Source organism: Gobius niger, assembly GCF_951799975.1.
Source record: "Gobius niger genome assembly, chromosome: 6".
Taxonomy (NCBI): domain Eukaryota; kingdom Metazoa; phylum Chordata; class Actinopteri; order Gobiiformes; family Gobiidae; genus Gobius; species Gobius niger.
In genome coordinates, this window is record NC_136857.1 from 29,287,162 (window position 1) to 29,312,457 (window position 25,296).

At 40.7% G+C, this 25,296-nt stretch overlaps 2 protein-coding genes across 2 annotated transcripts in view; both read right to left on the minus strand.

Moving 5' to 3' along the window:
* Nucleotides 1–2,551: 2,551 nt before the first annotated feature.
* LOC306965040 (PRELI domain containing protein 3B-like) lies at nucleotides 2,552–7,831 on the minus strand. The gene is made up of 6 exons (XM_079559257.1): nucleotides 7,700–7,831; nucleotides 5,521–5,689; nucleotides 5,251–5,340; nucleotides 5,105–5,175; nucleotides 4,929–5,031; nucleotides 2,552–3,287 (listed from the first exon to the last, which is right to left on the minus strand). The coding sequence occupies exons 1-6, from the start codon at nucleotides 7,729–7,731 to the stop codon at nucleotides 3,171–3,173; spliced, it is 582 nt and encodes a 193-aa protein (XP_079415383.1). The 5' UTR covers nucleotides 7,732–7,831; the 3' UTR covers nucleotides 2,552–3,170.
* Nucleotides 7,832–12,626: 4,795 nt separating this feature from the next.
* Nucleotides 12,627–25,296, minus strand: part of LOC306964862 (piezo-type mechanosensitive ion channel component 2) — a 56,920-nt gene continuing 44,250 nt past the window's right edge. Inside the window, exons 42-55 of the mRNA XM_079559030.1 lie at nucleotides 24,369–24,557; nucleotides 23,166–23,367; nucleotides 22,835–22,967; nucleotides 22,599–22,746; nucleotides 21,036–21,250; nucleotides 19,388–19,546; nucleotides 19,091–19,238; nucleotides 17,683–17,871; nucleotides 16,308–16,400; nucleotides 15,954–16,123; nucleotides 15,640–15,756; nucleotides 15,480–15,559; nucleotides 13,900–14,119; nucleotides 12,627–13,000 (exon numbers count right to left, since the gene is read on the minus strand). Coding sequence (XP_079415156.1) covers nucleotides 12,745–13,000; nucleotides 13,900–14,119; nucleotides 15,480–15,559; nucleotides 15,640–15,756; nucleotides 15,954–16,123; nucleotides 16,308–16,400; nucleotides 17,683–17,871; nucleotides 19,091–19,238; nucleotides 19,388–19,546; nucleotides 21,036–21,250; nucleotides 22,599–22,746; nucleotides 22,835–22,967; nucleotides 23,166–23,367; nucleotides 24,369–24,557 — 2,319 coding nt within the window. The 3' untranslated portion in view covers nucleotides 12,627–12,744. The remainder of the gene's footprint in view (nucleotides 13,001–13,899; nucleotides 14,120–15,479; nucleotides 15,560–15,639; nucleotides 15,757–15,953; nucleotides 16,124–16,307; nucleotides 16,401–17,682; nucleotides 17,872–19,090; nucleotides 19,239–19,387; nucleotides 19,547–21,035; nucleotides 21,251–22,598; nucleotides 22,747–22,834; nucleotides 22,968–23,165; nucleotides 23,368–24,368; nucleotides 24,558–25,296) is intronic.

Below are 25,296 nucleotides of genomic sequence, written 5' to 3' on the forward strand. Positions count from 1 at the left end.
TCAGTCCGACTTACGGGTTTACGATCACTCATACTAAACACGCTGGAGACGGCATGTAGTGGTCCCTAAAGTGGGTCACAGAAAAATGTCAGTGGGTTGTGGACCTTTGCATACAATCACTGCTGATACTTTTGGTTTTTGATAGTTAGCATGAAGCTCAACCCTTGAATCAATAGTTAGCATGAAGCTCAACCCTTGAATCAATAGTTAGCATGAAGCTCAACCCTTGAATCAATAGTTAGCATGAAGCTCAACCCTTGAATCAATAGTTAGCATGAAGCTTAACCCTTGAATCAATAGTTAGCATGAAGCTCAACCCTCGAATCAATAGTTAGCATGAAGCTAAACCCTTGAATTAATAGTTAGCATGAAGCTAAACCCTTGAATTAATAGTTAGCATGAAGCTCAACCCTTGAATCAATAGTTAGCATGAAGCTAAACCCTTGAATTAATAGTTAGCATGAAGCTCAACCCTTGAATCAATAGTTAGCATGAAGCTAAACCCTTGAATTAATAGTTAGCATGAAGCTCAACCCTTGAATCAATAGTTAGCATGAAGCTAAAACCCTTGAATCAATAGTTAGCATGAAGCTTAACCCTTGAATCAACAGTTAGCATGAAGCTCAAACCTTAAATCAATAGTTAGCATGAAGCTCAACCCTTGAATTAATCGAACTCTGCATAAATACTGTTGCTTGATATAATACATACGGAAACTGAGCCAAACTGTATAGATTTAAATTTCAAGTTGAATTGATCTTGCGACAAACAAGTACAGTGCTAAATTATTATGAAAGCACAGGTTTTTTTTGTTTTTGTGCTCTTAGTAACACACAAAACCATTGCCCTCGTTTGCTTCTCCAAACTCAAAACGTGCTGAAGAGGCTCAGTGCACAGAATGGTACACAGGAAGTAAAATCCTTCACCGGAAACGACTTCTATAGCAGTTATTGCTTTGAAGCTAAAGGCTAACGCTTATTTGACACCATCAAATGTTAAAAAAGCACCACTATTTAAAATAATTTTGAGGAAAAACACTCCAATTAAGTTTTGTTCTGTTTTTAAAATCTGATTTTTCATTTACGGTAAAAAGTAGACAGGAAGTGGTCTTCAGACTACACTGGCCAATAGGAAGTTAGCCAAATACATTCTGTGCACAGAGCCTATAATAGAAAAGCTAAGCGTCTCAAAAACAGTCTTTTCTTTTACGTGACCAAAAGGTTTTTTAACATGGAATCACTGAAACACTGCTTACAATCTAAAAATAGTTTATAAATAGCTAACAGCCATTGCCACTTATTATAAAACCATAAATAACAGTGTTGGCTAACGTCCATAAGCATTTTGTTCATATTCCGGTCATAATCTCTTACAGTGTCCTTGCTTTGTACCACAAACGGTTCACAATGCGATTCCAAATGCACACAGCGAGTTTCTTCACAGCCTTCCTTTGCTTATCTTGACAAAAAATAAGTTAAACATTCAAGTATGCACATTTTGTAACACAAACGGACTGGCTAATGACAGGAGACAGAAGGTTGACGAAGGCAGACTGACCAGCGCCTGCACGAGGCTGACAAAGGTTTGAAAATGTAGTAACAGGAACATTTTTGTATGTGATTTTTCTCAAAAGATGTGGTCCCATGACATTGCTTGAGCGTGTAGGTCCCTGTTGTCAAATAATTTCTACGTCCAAAGTAAATGGAAATCTAATCCAATTTCTGACCAAAATAACATGATACAAGATTAAAAACTAAGCCCATCGAGTTGTTTTTTCCCCAAGTCAATTTGTTTTTCACTAAAGTGTCACTAAAAAAAGTTGCAGATTGTGAACTCTATTGTAACACTAGAAATTATCAGCACTTATTTGATATCAATTTGTAATTACCAAGAACCATAGCGAAATTAATCGAACAGAAAAATTGAGATGAAAATGCTGAAATTTGGCACATCAAAAATGTTAGTTTTGCAGAACAATTTCAACATCCATCTTTTACGTGATGACATTTTGTGAAGCTTTTCTTGTACATTGTTAAGTTTTGGGCTAAATCTGTTTCTAAAATACAAACCTAAAGTTGATCAGCTACAACTTCAATCCAGATTTTTGGCTTTTCCCTTCAGGCTAAATCTTAACTCTAAAGCCACTAACAAAAAGAAACTACTTAAAAGTACTGAAATTTAAAAGCTTGTTTTCTTTCTCCAATGGGAAAGGATTTAACTTGGAAAAAACACTCCAGTGAGTGAATAAACTAATTATAACTTGTCCGAGCAACTCAAAAATATAAATTACCTAAAGCCAAGCACATCACTGCAAAAGTAATCTAGAAATAATTATTCAATTTGGTCTTGAGTTACTCATTTCAAGAACTCTGTCAACGAGGCAAGTTATTAAAACTTAAATTAAGATTAAGATTAAAAAATCTTTTTTAAATATTTTTTTTTCAGTGGGATGAGATCTTTCTTAATTTAAGTGTAAAACAAAAGATAATAAAATAATAAAATGTAATCTTGAATCAATTCAAGAATCCAGATTACTTTTTGCAGTGTATTTAGTTTGCCAATAAATAAATAACTCTTCAGAAGTCCTCAAAAAGATCAATAATCTAAAGTCAAGTACAAATATACAGATATTTCACTCAACAAAGCACCAAAGTTCAATAAATAGATATTCATTCTTGTCGCGTTGCTGCTAGAGTTTTAGTTTATGCCTACGGGGATGTGTTTCTTAATATAAAAAATCTATTTCTACTTCAATAGTGTAGCTTTACAAAGGCTGTACACACCCATGTGGGCTGCTTGTCTACATTTTGGGGAAGAAACTAATAACATGGTCTAAAATCTCTGTAAAGGACACCACATTCGGACAGAACAGACAAACTACTGTGAGGAGAACGACGTTTCATAGGCACAGTGTGAATTCTAAGAAGAGCTTGGCGAGCGCGATCTCCGGCGAGCCTCGATTGTTATTGTTTGTACCTGTCATCGGCTCGCTGGTGGTAGCGACGATGGTGGCTGTGATATGGGACGTATTGCGGGGACATTGCTGTCAGGAACCGTAGATGAGATGAAGAGGATTCCCCCGTTGAGGAGAAAATGTCCGTTCAGAGTCCATTGGTTCATGAAAGAAGGGGCGGAGAGAGCGAGGTGTGGAGAGAGGGGTGGGGTCAGTGTTATTTGTCGGTCACCGCTGCTGCCATGGGCGCCCTCATGGAGCCTCGCGCCGTCGCTGCCAGCTCCTCGATTTCAGAGTTCAGCCTCCGGATCACCCACTCCATCGCCTCCCGACCCTGAGACACCAGGAAATATGGATGAACTATGGATGGGTCCAAGCATTTCAACTTATTCTCGGCTTGCCATCAAATCTGCTAATCTTTTATAAGTATAGTGGCTCATATTCAGTCTTCTCTTAACCTCTTAACCCCCACCTGAACAAAGCGCACTTTCTCCATTTGGGCCTTAACCAGATCTAAAAGCTTCTTGGAAAAAAGGATCAACATAGAAACAATAATGGAGGATGAAAACGCAGCAAAAAAAAGTGACAAAAAAGCAACAATAACACAATGGAAAAAAAGCTACAAAAACACGACTAGATAGAGGGATGAAAAAGGAACATAAAAGCCACAAAAGAGCGACTAAAAAGATGACGAAAACCTGGGATCAGTTATGCAGGTCTTCACTTTCAAATGAAATGCTACCCTGGCCTATAGGCATTGAGAAGTTTTTAGATTTGGGTGAAACCGAACTGGAGATAATGTGCTCAGTTAAAGTGGGGAATAAGAGGTTAAAAAGCTTTATTGCAAAACCACTCTGTAGGAGCTGTTCTTGCAAAAGAGTGAAAAAAAAAAACCTAATTTAGAGAAAAACGGAGTTCTGCAAGGTCTGCACATGTGCGTGACTTTCACAGCTGCTGTCCTCCGCAAAGGACAGGACCATATTTAGATTACAGAGTCTTGTTGGGGGGATTCTGTGTGTTGCATGGCTACCAAACATGTCAGTATTTGTGAATGGATGCACGTGGGAAACATGACAATATCAGACAAAATCCAAAGTCTACAAAATGTCATAAAATACACAACATTAAGGGTGAGTTTATTCACTTTGAGATTAAGACAACCCTTAAAGGAATATCAGCACAGCAAAGTGAAGATTACTGCGCAGTAAAGTGAAGATTACTGCGCGGATTTCGAACTACTCCTGGTATTATTACGCCTTACATTATAGTTCCCCCTTTTATCCGCTTAGAAAATCCACATTGTTTAATTTTGTGTAATTATACTTTGTAGTGGAACACTTCACGTAACCATATTTAAATAGGGAAAACGTGGAAGAGCTTGGTAGCTTCAATCTTGACCTGTTTTGGAGCTATAGTGGAGAGGGGGAGAGGCTAAATGCTAACGCCGTCTGCGCTGTGTTTACGTGATTGAAGGCACGGGGGAAGATCAGACAGGTCCTAAAGAACTCGTCAAAGCTAAGGTAAGAACATATCTCAGTATGTAAAAACGGTGGCCTATTCCTTTAACACCTGCCTTTACCGAGCACTTTTCTCTCCAGTTTACCCAAATCTAAAAGCTTCTAGACTGGAGTTTGTCTAACCTTCTTTGTTTTGATGTCACGTTTTAGTCACATTTTTGTCACATTTTCACACAAAAAAATATGTAAAAGGCAAAAAGGAACAAAAACATGATGAAAACACAATCAAAAACGACAAAAAGGTGACAATCATAACGAGGAAGAAGCTTAGATTAGTTTTGTGGGTCTTGGCTTTCAAATGGAGAAAATGTGCATGGTTAAGGCGGGTGGTAAGAGGTTAAAATGTCAAAGGCTCAGCCAAGAAGTACAAAATTGACCACTGCATAAAACATGGATGTTTTCACCTGCCGTGTCTCGCCTTTACCAGTTCTAGTTAAGAGGCCGTGTTGTGGGTTTACCTTGCCCGCGTTGACGGAGATAGTGTTGGCCATGAGCCCCTCGAGGTAGCTGCTCAGACTGACGCCTTTTACGCTGATCAGGGCCTCCTGCGTCAGCACCGTCCTGCAGGCAAACAGGAGGGTCACAGGTCAGAGTCAAACACGCAAATCCACCAAGAGACAGATGCACCACTTACTTCTGGGGGTCTTGTGGGTGAGGTTTGTAGGTCAGCTTCTCATCAACCGATACTAGATTTGTGAAGGAAATCTGAAATTTAAAAAAGGCAGCCGTTAGCACTTTATGTGAAGCTCTAGTCTATGCATTTATTGTCTTTCTACTTACATTTGTAGATTGCAGTTCAAACGTCTTTGCTTGGGGGTCCACTACCGAGTGCTCTTGGACATAAGTGCAGGATCTCGTTGCACCAATTATCTAGAACATGAAAATAGAGTTGGGTAAGTCACATTTTGTCTTGTTCAGCTAAACTGGGAACGGACATACAGATGCAGGGATTCTGTGTTTTATTGATCATTTATTACATTGACAAAAAACTACTTTCCTTATTGCCTGACTACGTGTTGGTTAACAGTAACTCATGTTGTAAAGACTCACAGACTTGGCGATGGCCGGCAGCCCCCACTCTGTGCTCAGCAGTCTGCTGCTGTGTAGCCGTCCGTCTGTGTCCACTCTCCTGTCCAGCACGTCCACTCCGAACACACCGGGGTTCATGGGGTTGGGGTATTTCTGCATGGCTGCTTTGGTCACCGTCTCCCAGGGGTGGCTACAATAGGCACGAAAGAGCAATGAGGGTAAGTTACGTTTTAACGACCGCAGAGAGGGACATTTGTCCTTTGACCCGTCCTGGTCATTGTCGCTGGAGCTAAACTTGTGAGGAGCAGCAGGTGACCCATCCCAGGACCATGAGGAGAACCAATCGTGCATGTTTTGAGTTCACAATCAAAATGAATGTTGTAAAGCTTACAACCATGGACAGAACAATAATATACATTGATTGCATAAAAGAATATTGCACTTTGAATAAAATTTGTATCATTTATTTGAGCTGAAACAACCCAGTATTTTTTTTTGTGCCGTCTCACAGTCCCTGGACCGACAGGCATCAACACTTGGCATCGAAAGAAAAAAATTATAATTTTTTGGTTCCTTTATTTGATGGCATTTTATTTTTGATCCCAGCAGTGCCTACACTGTTTTACCCCAGTGCATTTTCTCCAGTTCAGCTTTACCCAAGTCTAAAAGGTCACATCCTATGGGCCAAAGTAACAGCTCATTTGAAAGCTAAGACCTAGAAAACTTGATCTGAACTGATCCTTGCGTTGTTGCCATGTTGTCGCGACCTTTTTGACATTTCTTTTCATTGCGTCTTTGTCACTTTTTCAATCATATTTTTGTCACTTTTCTGTTACTGCTCTTTCGTGCGTTTTTAATCATCCTCTTTCTCGGCCCATTTTTATTGCTATTGGACACTTTTTTCAAAGAAGCTTTCTGGATTTGGGTAAAGCCAAACTGGAGAAAACGTGCTCGGTTCAGGTGGGGGTTAAGAGGTTAACGGTACCCAACCTATATACGTTTAGTATGATTTTTACTCATTATGACAGTTTATTGAATAGCAAAGAAGCGAAAACATGACTAAAGGCTCATTCATAAGACGCAAGAAGTTCTTGTTCTTGCACCCTGAGCTGCAGAACAAAATGAAATCCCTTTTGCTCTGTCGCCATGGAACTGTTGTCAGTTACACAAGGTTTCTATGGCCACAAGGTAAAAGTGACTTCATTTTGTTCTGCATCTCAGGGTGCAAGAACAAGAACTTCTTGCGTCTTGTGAAGTATGAATGAGCCTTAACACTAAACTCAAATTACAGTAAACTACTGGCTTTGTTTACAGTGTACACACTAAATAACGGTGCATTTCTGTTGAAACTGCATATTCCCCAACTCAAAACTACAATTGTAACTACTACTTATCTTATTTCTAAAGGTAAAGCAACAGAAATGGAAAATAGTGCTGCTTAATAATAAAAAAAACATAACGCATCGGGTTGGATTATGTTAGCCGAACGCACAGCTCCTTTGTCGGGATGACAGCGGGAGCTAACGCCCCCTCCACAGCATCATCCCGGGTGCTTCTAGAGACTTCCTGAAAGAAATCTAAATGTCTAAGTAATCCCATCTCTAATCAGCAGCATTGTGGGGCTAATCTCTTGTAAAAAACCCTCGTAAACACAGACCGAGTTGCCTTGTAATCGCATCCATCCTGCTGCCAATCTGATTGCGTTATGTAACTCGGTGCCTGTCTGAGTGAGGCAGACCAGACACACAAAGCACGCGAAAATCCTGAATAACAAAGAACAGAAGCGATCAGGGATACTATGATAATAATAATCACCGGTTTTTATGTTGATAATATCCTTGTTTTGATCGAAACCCTTGAGACCACAGTTAGCTCTCTTGGCTAACCACAGCTAACTGATAAGAAAAGTTAAACGCTTATAATGGGCTAAAACAAGCAACCGATGTCACTACAATGTTGATATTTCAGTTCGAAAATCCGAAAACATTACAATACAAAAGTGTTCTAGCGCGATGCGACCTTAAGTGACAGATAAGGGCGCTTTGGTAACTTTTATGACCGCCCAGCGCCAAGTTATGTAGCTCCGCGGCTAATGCTAAGATGCTAGCGAGAGGACACACAACGGTCTTTTATCGTACGTTTTAAGTTGTTTTATGGAAACCAGTGAAATGCACATTTATTGAGAAGATGTAGTACTTACTTGAATACGTGCTCTGACGCCCAGATCTTCATTTTGAGGCGATTTTGGGTCAGGGCTGGGAGCCGGTGCCGAATGACAGCGTGACCGAACGAAGAAGGAGGAGGACAGGCAGAGGGAGCGTAGACACCCGAACTTGCACCCGGACTCCCCCTGGTGGCCCAAAGAGGAAACTACAGCGAGGAAATTATGTAAGATTATGTAATTGTATAAAACTTTGGGTTGATATAAAACCTTTTCAAAATAATATATTGTTAACCTCGTGACCCCCACCTGAACCAAGCACCAAGTCTCCAGTTTGGCTGTACCCAAGTCTAAAACCTTCTTGGGAAAAGTATCAAAATAGCGACGAAAATTCAACGAAAACGCCACGAAAGAAAAACGACTAACAGAAAAGTGACAGAAAAGTGACAAAAAAGTGATTAAAAAAACATTGAAAATGTGGCAAAAAATGTGGCAAAAATGTGACGAAAATGTGTCAAAAAAGCGATGAAAACCTAACCAAAAAAGTCACAAAAAGCGATGAAAATGTGGCAAAAATGGACTAAAACGCAACAAAAAAGTGATTAAAAAATAAATTTAAAAAAGTGACCACAACGTGGCCACAACGCGAGGAAAAAGTGTTTGCTTCATAATTGGAAATCTATACAAGGACTTCAATCTTAAAATGAGAAAATTATTTTTATTATTTTTTTTGTTTCTTCAGAAAGCAAAGGAATGAAGACATTTTTTTCTGAATTTACTCATCCTTTTTTCAAATTTTGTTGTTCACAAATGTAAATACTCAAAGCAGAAACCCAATTTTACAAATTTTTATAGTGATACTTTCTCTTATATAACAATTCTGGAAGATTCTGATGACAAAAAGGCACTGGAAATCAGTATTTGTCCAAAGTACAAACATAAATTTACATTTGTGTACTTGTTGTTACAATAAAAAAAAAATATATTTAAACAACGATCCGTTTAGATGAGTTTTGTGGGTCTTAACTTTCAGATGAGGCTTTACGATAGCCATTTAGATTTGGATAAAGCTGAACAGGAAAAAATCGGTTAAGGCGGGGGTTAAGAGGTTAACATATCATTTGCAATCGTACTCTTGGAGCGGGACATGTCGCGGTGTAACAACCCGTCAATCAAAGCTTCTGATTCTTCTTATTGGTCAGCGTTTCCACGTACGTCTACGTCATCGCGCACGCATTCGACCGTCCTTGAAGCCACAGCACAAGCAAAATGGTCGCGTACTGGAGACAGGCTGGTCTTAGGTAAGATTTAACATGTTGCAATTGAAATGGGGTTATTATGTTGACTGCCGGACGTGTAGAAATCATAACCAAATAATTCTAACTGTTTGAGGTTCACTTTTGTGTCGAAAATGTTGAGATCGTGATGCTATGCTAAGTGAGGTTAGCTTGTAGTAGCACAGACACACACACACACACACAAGTTTGACAGGACCGTGTGGTTGTAGAAATGAATTGACTCCTCGCACTTCTCTCACTCAACATGCTAATAAACACTGAAGCTACAGGACACCCGAATGCCGCAGACTGTTCGTTAACCTTCAGCATTAATCCTGACCCTGTGTTTGTGTATGTGTATGCGTGTGTCCTTTGCAGCTACATCCGCTTCTCCCACATCTGCGCTAATGCGGTGCGGGCAGCGCTCAAGCCCCAGTTCAAAGCTGAGGCAGTGAAGGCCGCGGAAGCCGCCGTCAAAGTCCACAAAGCCAAAACCGCATGTAAGTACGAGGTCATTGCAAGATCAGTCACACTCGCGTAGCTTTAGCATTGACGTGCACCTGTGCCAGACATATGACCTCCAGCTTGTCATTAGGCACAGTGAGTACGTCGTCATCACGTCCGAGGTTCTGGTGGGCAACGCGAATGTGTTAACCTCTCAACCCCCACCTGAATTACCCAAATCTAAAGGCTTCTTGAATAAAGCGTGAAAATGCAACAAAAAAGTGACACAAAACATAATTGAAAAGCAAAACAAAAAGACACAAAGTGATTAAAACGTGCTGGAAAAGCAACGATAAAATAGTGACAAACGTGACTAGCGAGCACGACACAAAAAGCAAGAAAAAGAAAGCAATGAAGACGACAAAGCAACATAAACACACCCATAAACCCCAGAAAACGAGGCAAAAGAGAGTCAAAAACACGACAAAAATGCTTCAGAAATGCGGCCACAACACTGCGAAAAAAGTTGCGATCAGTTTTGTAGGTCTTAGCTTTTACATGAGGCGTCACACAGGTCTGTAGGCTGTAAGCTTTACAGCCAAGAAGCGTTAAGATTTGGGTATAGCGGAACTGGATAGAAGTTCGGTTTAAGATCTGCTCTTTAAAAGATCATTGATTTAAATAAATGTTTTTTCACGCCTGGGAAAAATCAGCCAAAACATCCGGTCAAAATCGTGGAAATAAACGATAACAGCGATCCTCCCTATTGCCATCTCAAAAATGAGAACCTTAAGGCTTTAACTTGTCGTTTTATCCTTCAAATCAACGGTTTCTGACCTTTTTCTCTATTTGACCCCTGCTTAACGATTCAAACAGAGACCACAACGCCCTTTCCATTGATATCAGAGGTTAAGAAGTGTGGCTCGATGAACAAAATAAGCTCAAACTGATAGAAACACCATCCCTTTAATACATTTCTGTCAACGTAGTTTCGACCTATTGTTTTGAGAAGTTCGAAAGACTCCCTGTGAAATACTGGGGATCCGAAAATGGGTCCGAACACCAAGATTTAGAATCTGTGCCTATTTAAATGAAAGTGGAAATGTGTCGTATTTACTAACCTTCCGAAGCCTGGTCTTTGTGGAATTTTTTTCTTTTTTTTCTTTTTTTTTTACTCATCAATTAAGAACTGTGGAGCAGTGCAGATGTACAAACTCTTTTCGATATGAAAGTATTTTTTAATATGATTCTATAGTTCTTGTTGGGTGTCAGATTCCACTGCGTCATATGTGTTTCTCCACACGTTTGAGGGGTCACATTTAAACACATATTCTTTTTACCCAGAACACAAGATGTAAACATTTGGGTGAATAAACACAACGTATAGAGAGAACTGTAATTATTTTCTTTAAGTTGAAATTCCCGTTCCTAATTCCTACTCGAGTTGCATTTTATCTTTTGAAGCATAAGTAGCTCTCTGCCATTTTTGTTTGGTAGCTCACAGGTTAGAAAAAATGATAGACTTTGAGTTCCGTCAAACTTGCACATGCGGGCTGCTCATAGTGGCTCAATATTTTGTCATTTAAAAGAAAGCTCCAAACTAGATTTTGACCTTGCTTTTGTTCTCTTGACAGGATGCGAGTCGGCGCTGTACATAGTTTTGCTTCTTCAAATCATTAGTTCCTGAGGCTGTCCGGCCGTGCACCAGAGTAAAGATGGACATCGACATGAAACTATGAAAGGGGGACCTGGATGAAATCTGTTTTTCCTCATTTGTTATTAATAAATATTCATGTTGGGAAAATAAAGTGTGTTTGATTTCACTTTCAATCTATGCTAGAAAAGAATAAACTCTGACAGTTACTTTTTTGCAAAGGTTTAATTCGATATAAATTGTCAACAGCGTGGGGCTGTTCAGAGGTTTGAAGCCATTGATTGATACAAGGAAATCCCAGCAGACATTTGGTGTTTTTGTAATCTATTTACACAAGAAAACTTCCAACATAATTCAAAGGCATGCTAACTTCTAAAATATTACAGGCACTTAGTTTAAAATGGATGTGTCTGATAATTACAGTACAAAATTGCATTTTTTTTCCAATACCCTGAAACACGTGAGATTGGAAATGAGGTTGGTAGTTGGACTCCCGCTCACAGGGTTACAAGAACAAGAGTATCATGGTATAACTTCTCCCACTATTGAAGCTTTGCAATCCAATGTGAACATATAACGAGGCACAACGCGAAAGAAGAATTACTCCCGACTTATGATAAAACAAAATACAGTTTGGGACAGTTTTAGTACATTTCAAACCCAAAAAAAACATATTTTCTGGCCGATGATTTGTGGATTCAAGTTTGAGGTGAAATCCCTAAAAAACATCAACAATAAATGCAGTTCCACTTCAACTTCCAACAGTTGAGAACCACTGGTCAAGGAGGTTATACAAATGGGGAGTGTGTACAAAATGCTCCAAGTAACTTAGGTGTTAAGAACACAATAGACAAATCAAAATCAATTCTTAATTTCATCCAAAATGGTAAAAAGTAGTACTCCATTATAATTACTCAAATATGTGAGGAAATTCTCTAGTACTTGCTCTACTTCTACTAAAAAACCTAATCATGCTCTATGGTACCATTAAATGACACCACTATAGTGGTGGGGAAAAAAAGTTTAGGTGCTAATGGTAGCCTAAAACAGGTACCGAAAAAATATTTTTGATACCTGTCAGGTCCGTGGACAGCATTAAAGAAAATGAATTTGTTGTTTCAGCTCAAATAAACGATAAAACGATAAACGATACCAAAAAAAAGTGAAAAGAAGACTACATCTACAAAAAAAAGGTATTGAAAAAAGCACTGCTCAGGCATCGGTATTGTAAACCAAGTATAGTTAAAGTACTGATATAGAAAAAAATAACTTTTTTTCCCCCATTTTTATGCTGTATTCTCCGGGAATAAATCTTTTGTGTTCTGTCAGACATATGTCACAACTAAAACATGAATCAAACTTCCCCAAGTGCCAACAGTTACTCAACAAACAAAATGAAATAGGCCTAATAACTTATATATATAAGTTATTAATATATTGAATTGGATGAAGTGGGTTGTACATTTCTGGTTGCCTCTGTCCATGGTGCTGATGTTTCAACGCGAGCCTGATGATGAGCCACAGGCTTATTTCATTCTTTTTTCATTCAGCCAAGACATTGCATATATTCACTTGTCACTATTACCGTCAACTCGAGCACTAAGGTATGTTTGGATTTCTTACATTAGGGCTGTTCACTCACAAACTAAATCCATACACTCAGACACAATTTCTACAGTACGGGAAGTATAAGAAGCAGCGTCGTAGGTCTAGCTGTCCTTCTTCTCCCGGGTCATCTTGATCATGGTCTCGGGCGATCTGTAGAGGAAGATGAGTTTCTCGAACAGTGTCTCCTCCAGCTCCATCTCGCCGGTCTCCCTCACCACGAAGATATCCGTGCACAGCTTGAGCACGCGGTCCACGCACGGCAGCTCCTCGAACATGATGGAGCGTGAGATCCCGTTAAAGAACTCGCGCACAAACTTCCCAATGACGAGGACCACCGACATGTACAGGCCCACGATTCTACAGAGAGGGAGGGATCCATGTTTTAATGCTCAAGATAACGTTCAGTTAGACAGTCTACCAGATTAAGATCATGCAAGAAGGACCCTTGGCATGAGAGTCCTTCATGCTAAGGGTCCTTAGCATTTATTAAGGTAAACAAGTAGCTTAGTTCTTCTTTAAAGGCACACTATGCAACCTTTTGGATGCTACTATTGCCAATAAAAACATGCTCCTAATGAGCAGCTCGACAGAAAATGCTATTTCTGCAGTTGGTAATCAAAGAATGGATTTGGATGAGGACCTAATTTGCAACCTATTCAAATCTCTTATGTGGCTGCCTTTAGTCAACATCACCATGGAGACGAGATGGAGACGCCCCCCCTCCCAGTAAAGTTATACAGGTCTGGCTTTAAGTAAAGTAGAAGTATGATTCATAAACTCCATTGACTTTTTGAAAAATTGTAATATTAGGACTTTAAACTAAAGGAAAAGAAAATACTAAATACTTGAGGCTTGGGTGAATTGCTTTTATAACCTTTTGGTTTATAAAGTTTTGGATGAATTTTGAAATTGTATGCTTTATGTCCATTTACTACAGGCTGATAAGCTGCTATTGTTCTTTTAGACCTTTGATTTGATTATCCCTTGGGTGTAATAGTGCCCTCCACTGGTCGCACTTTTTTCACCTAATGTTTGCAGATTGTATTCAACATGTTAAGGCCAAAAAGAAAAAGCTTCTAAAACGTGATTCATAAAGTGCATGATGAAATGTTATAAATCTTTGGGGAGCTACTTGGAAAAGCCTGAATAGCTACCGACTGTTTGTTCTAAAAAATATATAGCAGATGCTAAAGCAAAGGCATCTAAACTTAGTCAACAAAGACTAAAACATGATTAACGGTGAGGAGTAGTTTTACCCGTGTCCTGCCAGGAAGCCCAGGCTGGAGGGACTGACTTTGTCGCTGAAGATGATGATCTGGATGTTGTGGCAGCTGCGTTTGGGGCCGGCGGAACACTCCTCCACCACCCACCACTGGTCTCTGTCCGAGTCCTTCCCCGAGCTGCTCTCCTGCTCAAGCTTCAGGGACAGAGGCCTGAAAAAGGACAGGGCGTGGAGGTCCGGGCGCTGGGTGAGGTCTGAGGACAAGCACAAAATCACAGACTGACGAGTAAAAGACAGAGGCGGACAGAAGCAGGCGAAACCTAGCCAACAGTTAGAGTGCAGCTTGTCATGTTTTTCTGATCATTACCTTTTGTTAATGGGGAAATGCCAGTGGTAAGTCTTGATCAAAGAGGAAAGTGACACTGAAGACATCATATTTAATATCATTTTGAAGCCCAAATATTCAATTTTCAAAGCCAAAATGCAATAAAAACTCTGTTACTCGTTTTTTTTTTCTATAGTTTCAATATTTTGTTTGTTGTTTTGTTTCGGGTCACTTCCCTCAAAACCTGCTTACTGCAGAGTCAGACTTATTTCACAATCCAGTCGTGTGGTGTTGTGTTCTGTTGCAGTATTTTGCTGTGCCGTTCAGATTGCATGCTGTTGTGTTTGTGGGGTTTTGCCTTACACATGTTTACAGTACATTTGGATCATAAGTCGGTGCAGTAAAATGGCCTGTAGTCCTGACTATTTAATCCTGTAACAATAAATAATGTAAACTTCACTTCTGACTCTGCTCATTCATATTCTGGCACCAATTATTCCTTAAAGTTATGGTAATCAATTTATTTTCTTGCAGTAGAATAAACCTCATTTGGTACTTATATTGCAAACGTCACATTTGTGAAAGAAAAACAGACCGTGTGTCTATATATACAGTATATATTGTCTATATATTTTCCTGGGGGCTAAATTAGCACAGACAATGTTAGCATTAGCTAATTCCGGCTGAGATGTGTTTCTTATAAACTCAAGTGAACAATGTGTGGAGGTGTGGAAGGGTCTATGAGAGCAAGAAGGCAACAGAGAGATTTCAATCAACTATCTACAACTTTCACGGTTTGATAACAGAGTAATTGAGGTAGGGCAGCTTTAAGATTTGCAAACAATCACTAAATGAAGGGAGATTTTAGGCCAATTGTGTCCAACGGGCAACTGAGAAACAAAATTTCATCCAAACCTCCAGTGACATTTGAGGCCCTAATTCTAATGCTTTTAAATGCCCTACAAAACCCTGATCTAAAACATTAGTGGCATAGTGAAGGTTTTCAGGGATAGAAGTGGGCCTTGCTCCTGGCCCATTGGTACAGCAGGGTTGCACAGCAGCAGCTATGGAAAATTTACCTCTTCTTACTTCATATCCTGTGCCTTTTTCCTATAAGGAATCTCACAATCTAAGCTGTAATTCCCTAAACGTCCTCTAGAGGGCACGTGTAAATGCAGATTTGGCCCAATGTGGTTTGTAGAGTATGTCCAGCATTCACAGATACACATGATTGTTTCTCTTTTGCTTAATTGAACGTGTTGATGGTCGATGTAAAATAAATAACTGACCGACTTTCATCCTCGTGGCCATTTTAGACTCCGGTCCCTTTGGTCCTCGGATAAACTTCGGGAGGAGGTCGTCTATGGTCCTGTGACATCGCACGAGACACATCCTCAGTATTAGTGAGCAGCAGAACAGAGGTAGTGCAGATGGGAGAGTGGAGCTTACACGGCTTTACTGCTGTTCCCCCGCAGCATTTGGACGATGCCCTCTCTCAGAACCATGTCTTCGTATTTCACTGTGTGCTCGCCCACGGTCTCAGGGTTCATGGAGATGGACGCGTTCCTAGAAAGACATTTTTTTTTCGCTCACTTCACTTTTTTTTTAACATCCCCATTTCCACATCGTTTGTCTATTCTGCCTTAAAGACCTATACCTGATTTTTAGATATATTGCAAACAATGAAAGAGGGAGCCACAAATTTAGTCCATTTTCTTTTCCTTCCTACTATGACAGTGAACCGTGTTATTGTCTGGGCTGACCTGAGCAGCGTCCACCTGAGCGTGATGTAGATGTGGGAGGAGTTACTCAGCTCATGGATCATGGCGGCTCGGGACGCAGGGCTGATGCTCCACAAGAGGCTGGCGTCGCTTTTGATCTTGGCCACCATCACGTCCGTCGCCTCGTAGTTCATGATGAACTGCATCGCCGACTAAAAGAAGGAGAGAGCGACAACTAACCGGTCAGCTGCTCGTCAAAGTCATACATAAAGACTTAAATAACGACACATACTTTACTCTAGAAACAAATAAACTGAAGAGATGGGACACTAATCTTTTTGATGAACACATTACCATGGCATTTGATAATCAGTACATATTAGTAGTGAAAGTTACTGGGTGCGTGGCGTAGACTTGGGTGAGGCGGGTGAACGCTGACTCGGAGTAAGGGACGAGGTTCTGCTCCTGAGCGGTCATCGTGAACAGCGGCTGCACACAGACACAAGGTTTAAAATTAGGGCTGTACAATTCACTGAAAATCAATAAAGGTTAACATTATTGTATTGTTTTTTGGTGTTGGTTTTTTTGGTGGCCATACAGGAGTTTTCCAAAGAAAGGTTCTTAAGCTGTCATCTGTACTCTGTAGTTCAAGTGTTGGATGTTTCGATCAATTAGGCCTAACGCTGAGCATGTTTGATATGTCTGAATATCTACTGATTAAAGAAGCCACAAAGGGCATGATACACAGCCACCAGGTGGTGCTGTTTCCTCAATAATGAGCCGTGACAAAGAGGAGCAATTAATAAGCAGCCTCCTATTTTTTCCATCAAAAAAAAAAATAGCTCCTGATCGTCCATTGACAGTGTGCCCAGAACGAGAAATGAGCAGATTTTAAAGGTGGATTATAGAACTTTTCATGCAGAAAAATCACACAGTGGCCTCTATGATGCTCCAAAATCACTTGTTTTTAGAGGTTCTGGTAGAACCATCTCACCTGGAGCGACATAGAGGCCACAGTGATCGAAAGTAAAGGCGCCACGCTAAACACCCACACAGCCATTGGGTCACAAAAAGTTTTGAATTTCACAAATAAAAAAAAAACACTATTTTGCAGCTCAGGTGAGGTCAATGTTGGCGTGGGTTTGCCAAGACGAAGAACCAATATGGTACATTATGGAACAAGGAGACTGTCCAGAAATATTTCTTGATATAGTTCCTTTCATAAACCCAGATGTATGGTCAAAAAAGAAAAGGTTACACAAGGATGGGTTAAAACTACCCTGTCTATATGGTCCAATACTAGAAAAACACTGAATCTGCCTAGTTTGCAGATTAATACGAATTCACCATAATCCAAACAACAAAAATATGATCCAACCCAGGAGTTCTACAAAGACCTACAATTGCAGGATTTACTTGATCCCCTTACAGATCCCATCCTCCAACAGAACTTTTTTTATTTCAGTAATTAAAAGTATGCTTGTATGTGTGTTTTTTTATGTTGAATCTTTAAAATAAAAAGTAAAAACAAAACAGTTGCATGATGCACCTTTAAATACACATGCATTTTTGTTTTAGGCTGTGCACAAATGTGTCAAACTCAGCTAGATGAAGTCCTTTTGAAGTGATTTTGTAAAACATTATTAATTTTTTTTGATGTGGAGATTGCCTGAGAGAATCATGTAGTCAGATGAATATATTCCGCTTCTTGAAAATGGCTGATTTCCACTGATACTGTAGTCAAACATAAGGCTGCGTTGTGCGGGCTGACCTCATATCCTGCAATGCTGAGCTGGATAGATACGTCCACAGGCTGGTTGGTGACTCCAGCTGCAGACTGGACCAGGGACATGAAGAGCAGGGGGAACCAGATGATACTGATGAGAACGAAGATCAGCAGACCTCCCATCCCGTACTTTACCACCTTCTTCTTCTTCTGCCCCGGGGTGTGGGGGAATTTCTACAGCAGAACAATGTACATGATGTAAACACACCATCAGGATTTTACATTAAAGAGGGGCGGGAGGGGTCTGGGTCTGTGCAGTTCAGTCACCAACTTATTTTTCCCTCCACTCTCGGGGCCGGGTTGTAAACAGACAGCTCACGCTTTTTATTTTGTTCGGATTATTATTTAATGCTTGTTGATCTAGCACTAGAAAGGTTGTGTAGCTGATATTTATGATGCAGACTGACTGTTAGCCCCTTCCTGGATATGGATTTGTAAAGAAATGCCCACTGCGCTACTTTCCAGGACACTGAAGCCTCTCGTACCGGCTACATGCAGAGTGCAGGCTGCAGACGTCAGTTTTTCACGCGCCAATTGGGTGCCAAAAAAAATTCAAAAATCAATTGCAGTACAGACATTTCACCTGTAGAGGCGCCTCACTGACAGTTTTAAATTATGACCAAGAAAAATATACAAAATTAACAAAAACAAGCAGCTGTATCTGTGTCACACTGGGTGGCGTGGCCTGGTTGACGGTGAAGGAAAGGCATATTTAACAAACAGAAGTCACAATCAGGTCCTTTCGAATGTTTTGTGTCTCTAGAAAATTGTCCAGTAAAAGTGAAAAACCGGCACTCGAAGCTAGACGTTAGCATGTAGCATAAAGCTAACGTTAGAATTATGGTTAGCATTCTCCGTTATGTATGTATACGGACTGTTATATACATACATAACTACCTCTCCATGTCTCTGTATCTTTATTTGGTAGAAAATACATCCATAATTCAGCGTTTAAGTGTTTCCCTCTGGCAGCTTTGCAAGTGACCATTTGTGGGCGTACCAAGAGTGTCTATTTTGAAACAGAAACATGGCAGCAGTTTACCATAGATTCTTAATTTTTTTTTTTACGATTGACCTATTTGCTCAGATAACTGCGGCGATCGTAGAACCGGTTAACGTTGATGTCCCTCGCATGCAGCCTGGCTGGAGAGGAACATCATTTTGGTGAAAGCCTTGATTTATGTTATTCCTCCAACATACTGTGATGTTGGAAGCTCACTTTTGGTGACAGTGTGGCATTTTGAAATGACATTGACTGTTGTTGACCTGTAGATGGAGGGGAAGATGTATGGACATGCAGGAGCTCTTCTTGAAACCCACTGCTTGTGTCAACATTTGGGTGAAGTCCCCTTTAATGTGAGTTTCAAGTAAATATTATAATATCAGCACTCACTTTCTCTGACTCCCTCCAACATTTGAGGATAAAGATATTGGCATAAATGTCCTCCACGCAGATCCAGCTGGACAGAGACAGAGTGGTGTCTGTCCAAACCCAGTCCATGACCGCACGCAGCTCCGTCAGGAAGGGCACCATACGGAACCTGCAGCAGCACCATCAATTAAAAAACACTCACAGAAACAATAGGTTAACGGGGAAAGTCATGCGTATTTGACCCCCAGACACAGCGACATTACATTGGCAGTGAAACCATTTGACAAAAAGGGTCTATATAAGTGACCTGTCCCGTACCCCTGGAAGAGGAAGAGGTTGAGGTAGTTGTAGTTCTTGGTCAGGAAGTTTCCCAGGATGCGGTTGGGATATCCACATTTGATCTGATAGGCGGACAGGCCGAAGTAGATGCACTTCACAAAGTACCACAGCTGAGCTACGGGGTTTCTGTTGAACCTCCTGTGATACAAAATACAAAACCAGACACACAACACATTGGATTAGTAAGTAATGTTAGGCTCTTTTTAACTCTTGGTCCCTTGGAATAACATAAATGACCACAAACGCTTTGTTTTTGAGTCAAGTCTTTGAACGGCACAGTCTTGAATCTTGACCTATATCACCTCATATCCTACAGGCTGTATCAAAGTGGAACAAAACCCCGACTCTGTCCATATTTGCAGTCCAAGCTGAGCTGCCGGTGTTTTATTTTTGAAACAAAGCTTTGAGACCAATAAGATGCTTTGAAAGGAAAAGCACAGTATGTAAAAAGTACCAAAAATTATAAACTGAGGCGACCATTTTGAATATTGAATATAACAAAAGAGCGACAAAAACGCAACAAACAAGCAACAAAAACATGATTAAAAAGTGATCGGAAAGAAGCAACAAAAAAAACATAACAAAAGACGTTGCATTCACTTTGCTGTAAACATACAACTTTATGAGTTTTCTACTTCACATGTTTCTTAAAGAGCTAAGTACAGTACTTACTCAACAATTAAACAGAATTTACCTGTCCAGCAGAAGTTAAGCGACCAAAGCATCCGTTTTTAAGATTCTTTTGCACCTTCAGGGCACGCCAGCGCTCGAAACAATCTCCCAGGCAGACACTTACTCGGCTCCGCTCTCTCGCAGTTTCTCTCTTCCTTTCAACCACCTCAAACAGTGGCTTTCTTTTTCAGTTAGGTTTTTCAGGGTTCTTTTCTGCCATTTCTGACATAATTCTAAATACCAGGAGTACAGAACTAGGTGGTAGTGTATCCGTCGTCCTCGGCGTAATGGCGGACTGCTGGCCAAACTGCGTGAGAGTTACGCTTGGAGCCTATGTAAATAACGTACTTGGGGCATATACGCTAAATGTTTGATTGACAAACCAGTAGCCAATCGACTTTGGAAAGGTGACAAAGTCGATTGGCTAATGTTTTCCAGGCCCCACTACGGCCACAGTTTATGGATATTCATTTTTTTTTGGGGGGGGGGAACCATAATTACAAGAGTGCCATCGATCAATTAAGTCATTTTAGTTGTATCTGGGAACTTAATTCCTGGGAAAAATCCTCTCTAATGCCTTTAAAGAAGCGACAAAAACATGTTTAAAAAGCAAGGAAAAAGGTGATGAAGAAAGCAACAACAAAATGACAAAAAAAACGGCAACAAAAAATCATTATCAATTTTGAAGGCCTTAGCTTTCAAAATGAGGCGTTACTCTGGCCTTTAGGCTGTGAGCTCCAGTTGAGAAGCTTAAATAATTCAGTTGCCGGACTCGTTTGTGTATAAGCCCCCACCCACATCACAGGGATTGATTTGTCCAGGTACTGTACATCACTTCTGTATGGAGCAGCCCCAGTCTACAGAATACAGTTGTAGCCAGTTTACTCATATTCACCTATTCAAGGGCACTGGCCGCTTTTATTTACAATTATTACAATAAAAAACAGTTGCTGACCTCTCGGTGACCCCAGGCAGAATGAAGAACATCCAGAAGTGAATCCCGAACACCAGCACCACCTGGAACACGCACTTCCCCAGCAGAGACTTCTTCAAGTACAGGGCCCGGTCCACGATCATGGTCCCGAACTGCATCAGCAGCATCACCAGGAAGGCCTCGGGAACCTGGTCCTCAGACAGGGACTCCGTGATGTCCGCCGCCGCAGAGTATTTCTAAACACGCATGCAGAATTATTAGGCAAGTGACTTTTTTTTAACTGTATTGTTATTTGTCTTCACAACTGAAAGGCTGTTGGATTGTCTCAGGTGATGGCGATGTGGTCCACGCTCTGAATCAGGTGCAGAATTATAACGCAGATTCTTTCTTTCATACAATATGGTAAGACATCTGTCAAAATCTGTTGAAAGCTTGTCAGAGGAATGCAGCCATCTAGAAATTTCAGAAATATTGGGAGGAGACCACAGAACAAACAAACAATTAGTCTTTAGATTGTCCCTGAACCAGTTTAAACATTTCAGTTCATGTGTCTTTTTCAAGAGCGATCAGGTTTCCACTTTTTTCCACAGTGTCTCTCAGCACTTGTGGACACTTCAGGTTGGTTGCTGGTAAATAGGGCTGGATACCAGTAGTACCTAAAAAAAAGTTTAGGTATCGAAAGAATAAAAGTATCGAAAGCAGGTACCGAAATAAAGGAAGTCACTTGGTTGTTTCAGCTCAAATTTTTTTTTTTTTCCAAAACAATAAATAAAAGTTTTGCCCTGGTGCTCTCTCCGCTGAACAAGAAACTAAAAAAAACATCAATACAACATATATTATTATGTTCATGAGCCTCACGGCCTGAGGATAAAAACTGTCTCTGAAATGAGATTTCTGAGTTTTGAGGCTTTGCAGACGTCTCCCCGAAGGCAGGTCGGGGAAGAGGGAATGTGCGGGATGACTCGGGTCCTCCATATTACTGTGAGCCTTCCTCTGGGGCGACAGTGGCAGCGGGTCGTCTCAAGATCGGAAGGTCAGGGGTTCGAATCCTGACTCCTGCAGGTGCAGACTGTCATTGTGTCCTTGTGCAAGACACTTCACCCAATGCCTATGTGTGATCGGTTGGACCGTTGGCGCAGATGTGAGCAGCCTCGCTTCTGTCAGTCTGCCCCAGGGGAGACTGTGGCTACAAATGTAACTTACCACCATCAGCATGGAGTGAAAGACCCCCCCCTTCTAAACATAATTGTTCTGTTTTCTGGTTCTAGAAGACAAATATTTTACTGAAGGTATCCGCAAATGTATTGATATCGTAAAACATACCCAGCCAGTGATACACAATGAATTCCTGGTGGCTCTAAGCTATGATTTTTCTTCAGTCTTTGACAGTTTGTGTATTTCCCCCATAAACCTGCTTCTTGTGACCTTGTTGGCTATTAGCTACAAAACGTTAGATGGTTCAGTGGTCCCGTACCAATATTTTGACATTTCAAGGGAGCTGCTTCTTTGTGACAAGCTGCAGAACATGAAAAAAAAAAACTCAATTATGTGTTTGTAAATGTGCGTAACATAAAAAAGGATTACCCCGAAAGCCCAGTATCCATAAATGGTGACGATGAAGTTGACCACATCGATGAGGAACATGAGCGCGTACACGTCACACACCGGGCTGTAGTCCGGGTGGATGATGTCGTAGAAGAACTGCCGTATGGGTAAGTAGATATGGAGCCCGCTGCGGAGACGGGGATGCAGATTACAGATTAGGGCGTGTACACAGATTTAGTCAGGTTAATGAAAGCGTTGTAGCAGGTGGAGCGTACACTTCGATGATGGCGGCTTTGGCCTGGAGCATCCTCTCGCGGATCTGCTGTCGCATGCGCTGCTTTCGAGTCAGAGGGGTTTTGTTCCGCTGGTTTCGCCTCTTTTTACTGCTCCGCTTCTTGGGCTTCACCTCTCCAATAGACAAAAACAAATGGACAACACTTACTATAGCAATAGGCCAGCAAAGTGAGCAAAGCAAAGTGACCACCTGGATGTAACAAACTGCTCCAAAAACTCAAAAAGACCAAAAAAGTGTTAAAATGAAGTGTAAATAAAGATTTTTTAAAGGTTTTTTTTTATAGCGCAGTTGTAAAGGCTCGTAGTATTCACCATCGGAGTCAGCGTCTCCTTTCCTCCGCCGGCAGAACAGGGAGGTTGCCGAGGCGTTCAGAGGCAGGAACTTGAGACACCGCGCGCCCTCTTTACTGCTGCTCTTCTCGGAGCCCTGGGTCTTCTTCTTGTCCACTTTCTTCTTCAGCTTCTTAAAGAAATCTGGCATCTCCACCTCTTTGTTGTCCCACAGACCATGGCACTGTCATCAACACCACATTACAGCTTTACACACATTCATTACTCTGTGTCGACTTGCTAGGACTGTTCCAATTCAGACTTTTCATGTACACTGGGAGGAAAAGGTAAGTTGACCTTTTGGAATTTCTTACATTTCTGCCTAAATTGGTCATAAAATGTGGTCTGGTCTTTATTAAAATCACAAGAATGAGTAAACAGTGTCTGATTAAACTAATACCACCCAGACAATTACATGTTATCATATCTTTATTGGCCATAACGTGTAAACATTTACAGGAGAAATTCGATGCAGGAGAAAGGGTGTACTCAATTTTTCCTCCCACTGTATACTCTTGTATATTGTGTTTTTTAACCTTTTTTAACCAGAAAAGTCCCACTGAGATTAAAAATCACATTTTTAGGGGAGTCCTGACCCCAGAGAAAATCCTATTGTACATATTTTTAGTGGAAGGGGAAACAGGAACACCCAGAGGACAGTGCAAAAAGTATTGGAAAATAAGTACATTTGTCCTTGAGTTACTACTTTCAAGAAATCTGTCCATGGGGCAAGATTTTTTTATTTTACACTTTTCGAAGATATTCCTTCATTTAAGTGTAACATTTATACATATATGAAATGGTATTTATTACCTGTAAACCATGATAATGACAATCTAAAAAATAATGAAGCACATGTTCTAAATGACTGGTGTTTATAAGTTTAAATGTGTCAAGGGCAGTTATGGAGCTCAGCTATGAGAGAACGTGACCAAAAAGCATTGTAATCTGACACTTTTCTAGAAGATATGAACTATAAAAGCACAACTTACCCCACCTGTGGAGAAAGTATGCTAAAATACTAAACGTAAACTCTCCCCACCCATTTATACAACTTATCTGCAGAAAAAAAGTAGATTTGGGGGTTAGTTACTCTTATTTCATGCTTCATATTTTAATTCTTTCTTTGCAGGTTGGGTTGATGTACACACACAGCCTCCTCCTGCAGTGGTAGACTGAGTTTACCTTGAGAATGGACCTGTGGAAGAAGAGTGCCAGCAGCTGGATGAGGTCGAACAGCACGTATCCGTTCTTCTTCTCCACTCCGATGATGTTGGGCAACGCGAACGGCCTCTCCGCGTTAATCCCTCTGTACGCGGAGGTGGTCCAGGGGAAGAAGCCGAACTGGAAGAAGTACTTCACCACCACAGTCAGCTGGAAGGAGGATAGATTTTTAAGGTGTGTTCTGAGATGGTTTGAAGATGGTGGATGGTGAATATATGAGGGACACAATGTGTGAAGGGTGTTGACGACCAAAGATTATGAGTGTGGTGAAGGAGGACCGAGAAGAGGACGCCGACAGAAAGTAAGTGCTTTATTTGTCACTGTACAAGCGTACAACGAAATAGTGTTCAGGTGTTAGTCCTGAGCCGCGCCACCACTGTGGGTCAACCAGAGCAGCAGGTTCTTGGAGGTCAGGGAAATAGTACCCGGAGGAAACCTGGCTCCTCTGATCCTCTGAAATGGTGCAGCACCTCCTGGGTTTGTCCCTGTTTCAGAGCCCCTCCACCTCCTCCTTCCTCTACAGTCTTAAACCATCTTCTTGGAAGCGCTTAGCAGTAGGGCTGCAACTAACGATTATTTTGTAATCGATTAATCAATTATTTTTACAATTAATCGAGTAATTGCTTGGCTGTGAATGGTGTAGGAAAATTGTATTTTTTCTATTTTTTGCTGCTTGAAGATGTGTTGATGGACTAAACTAAAGGGAAATGTTTGCTGGAGGCTCTATTCATGAAATTTACAATGGACAAAATGTACACAGACCCTAACTATATAAACAAATGTCATTTTTGCTCCTTTTTAGTCTGTGTGAACCAGAAAACGATTAATCGATTACTAAAATAGTTGTTGACTATTTCAATAATCGATTAGTCGTCGATTAATCGATTAG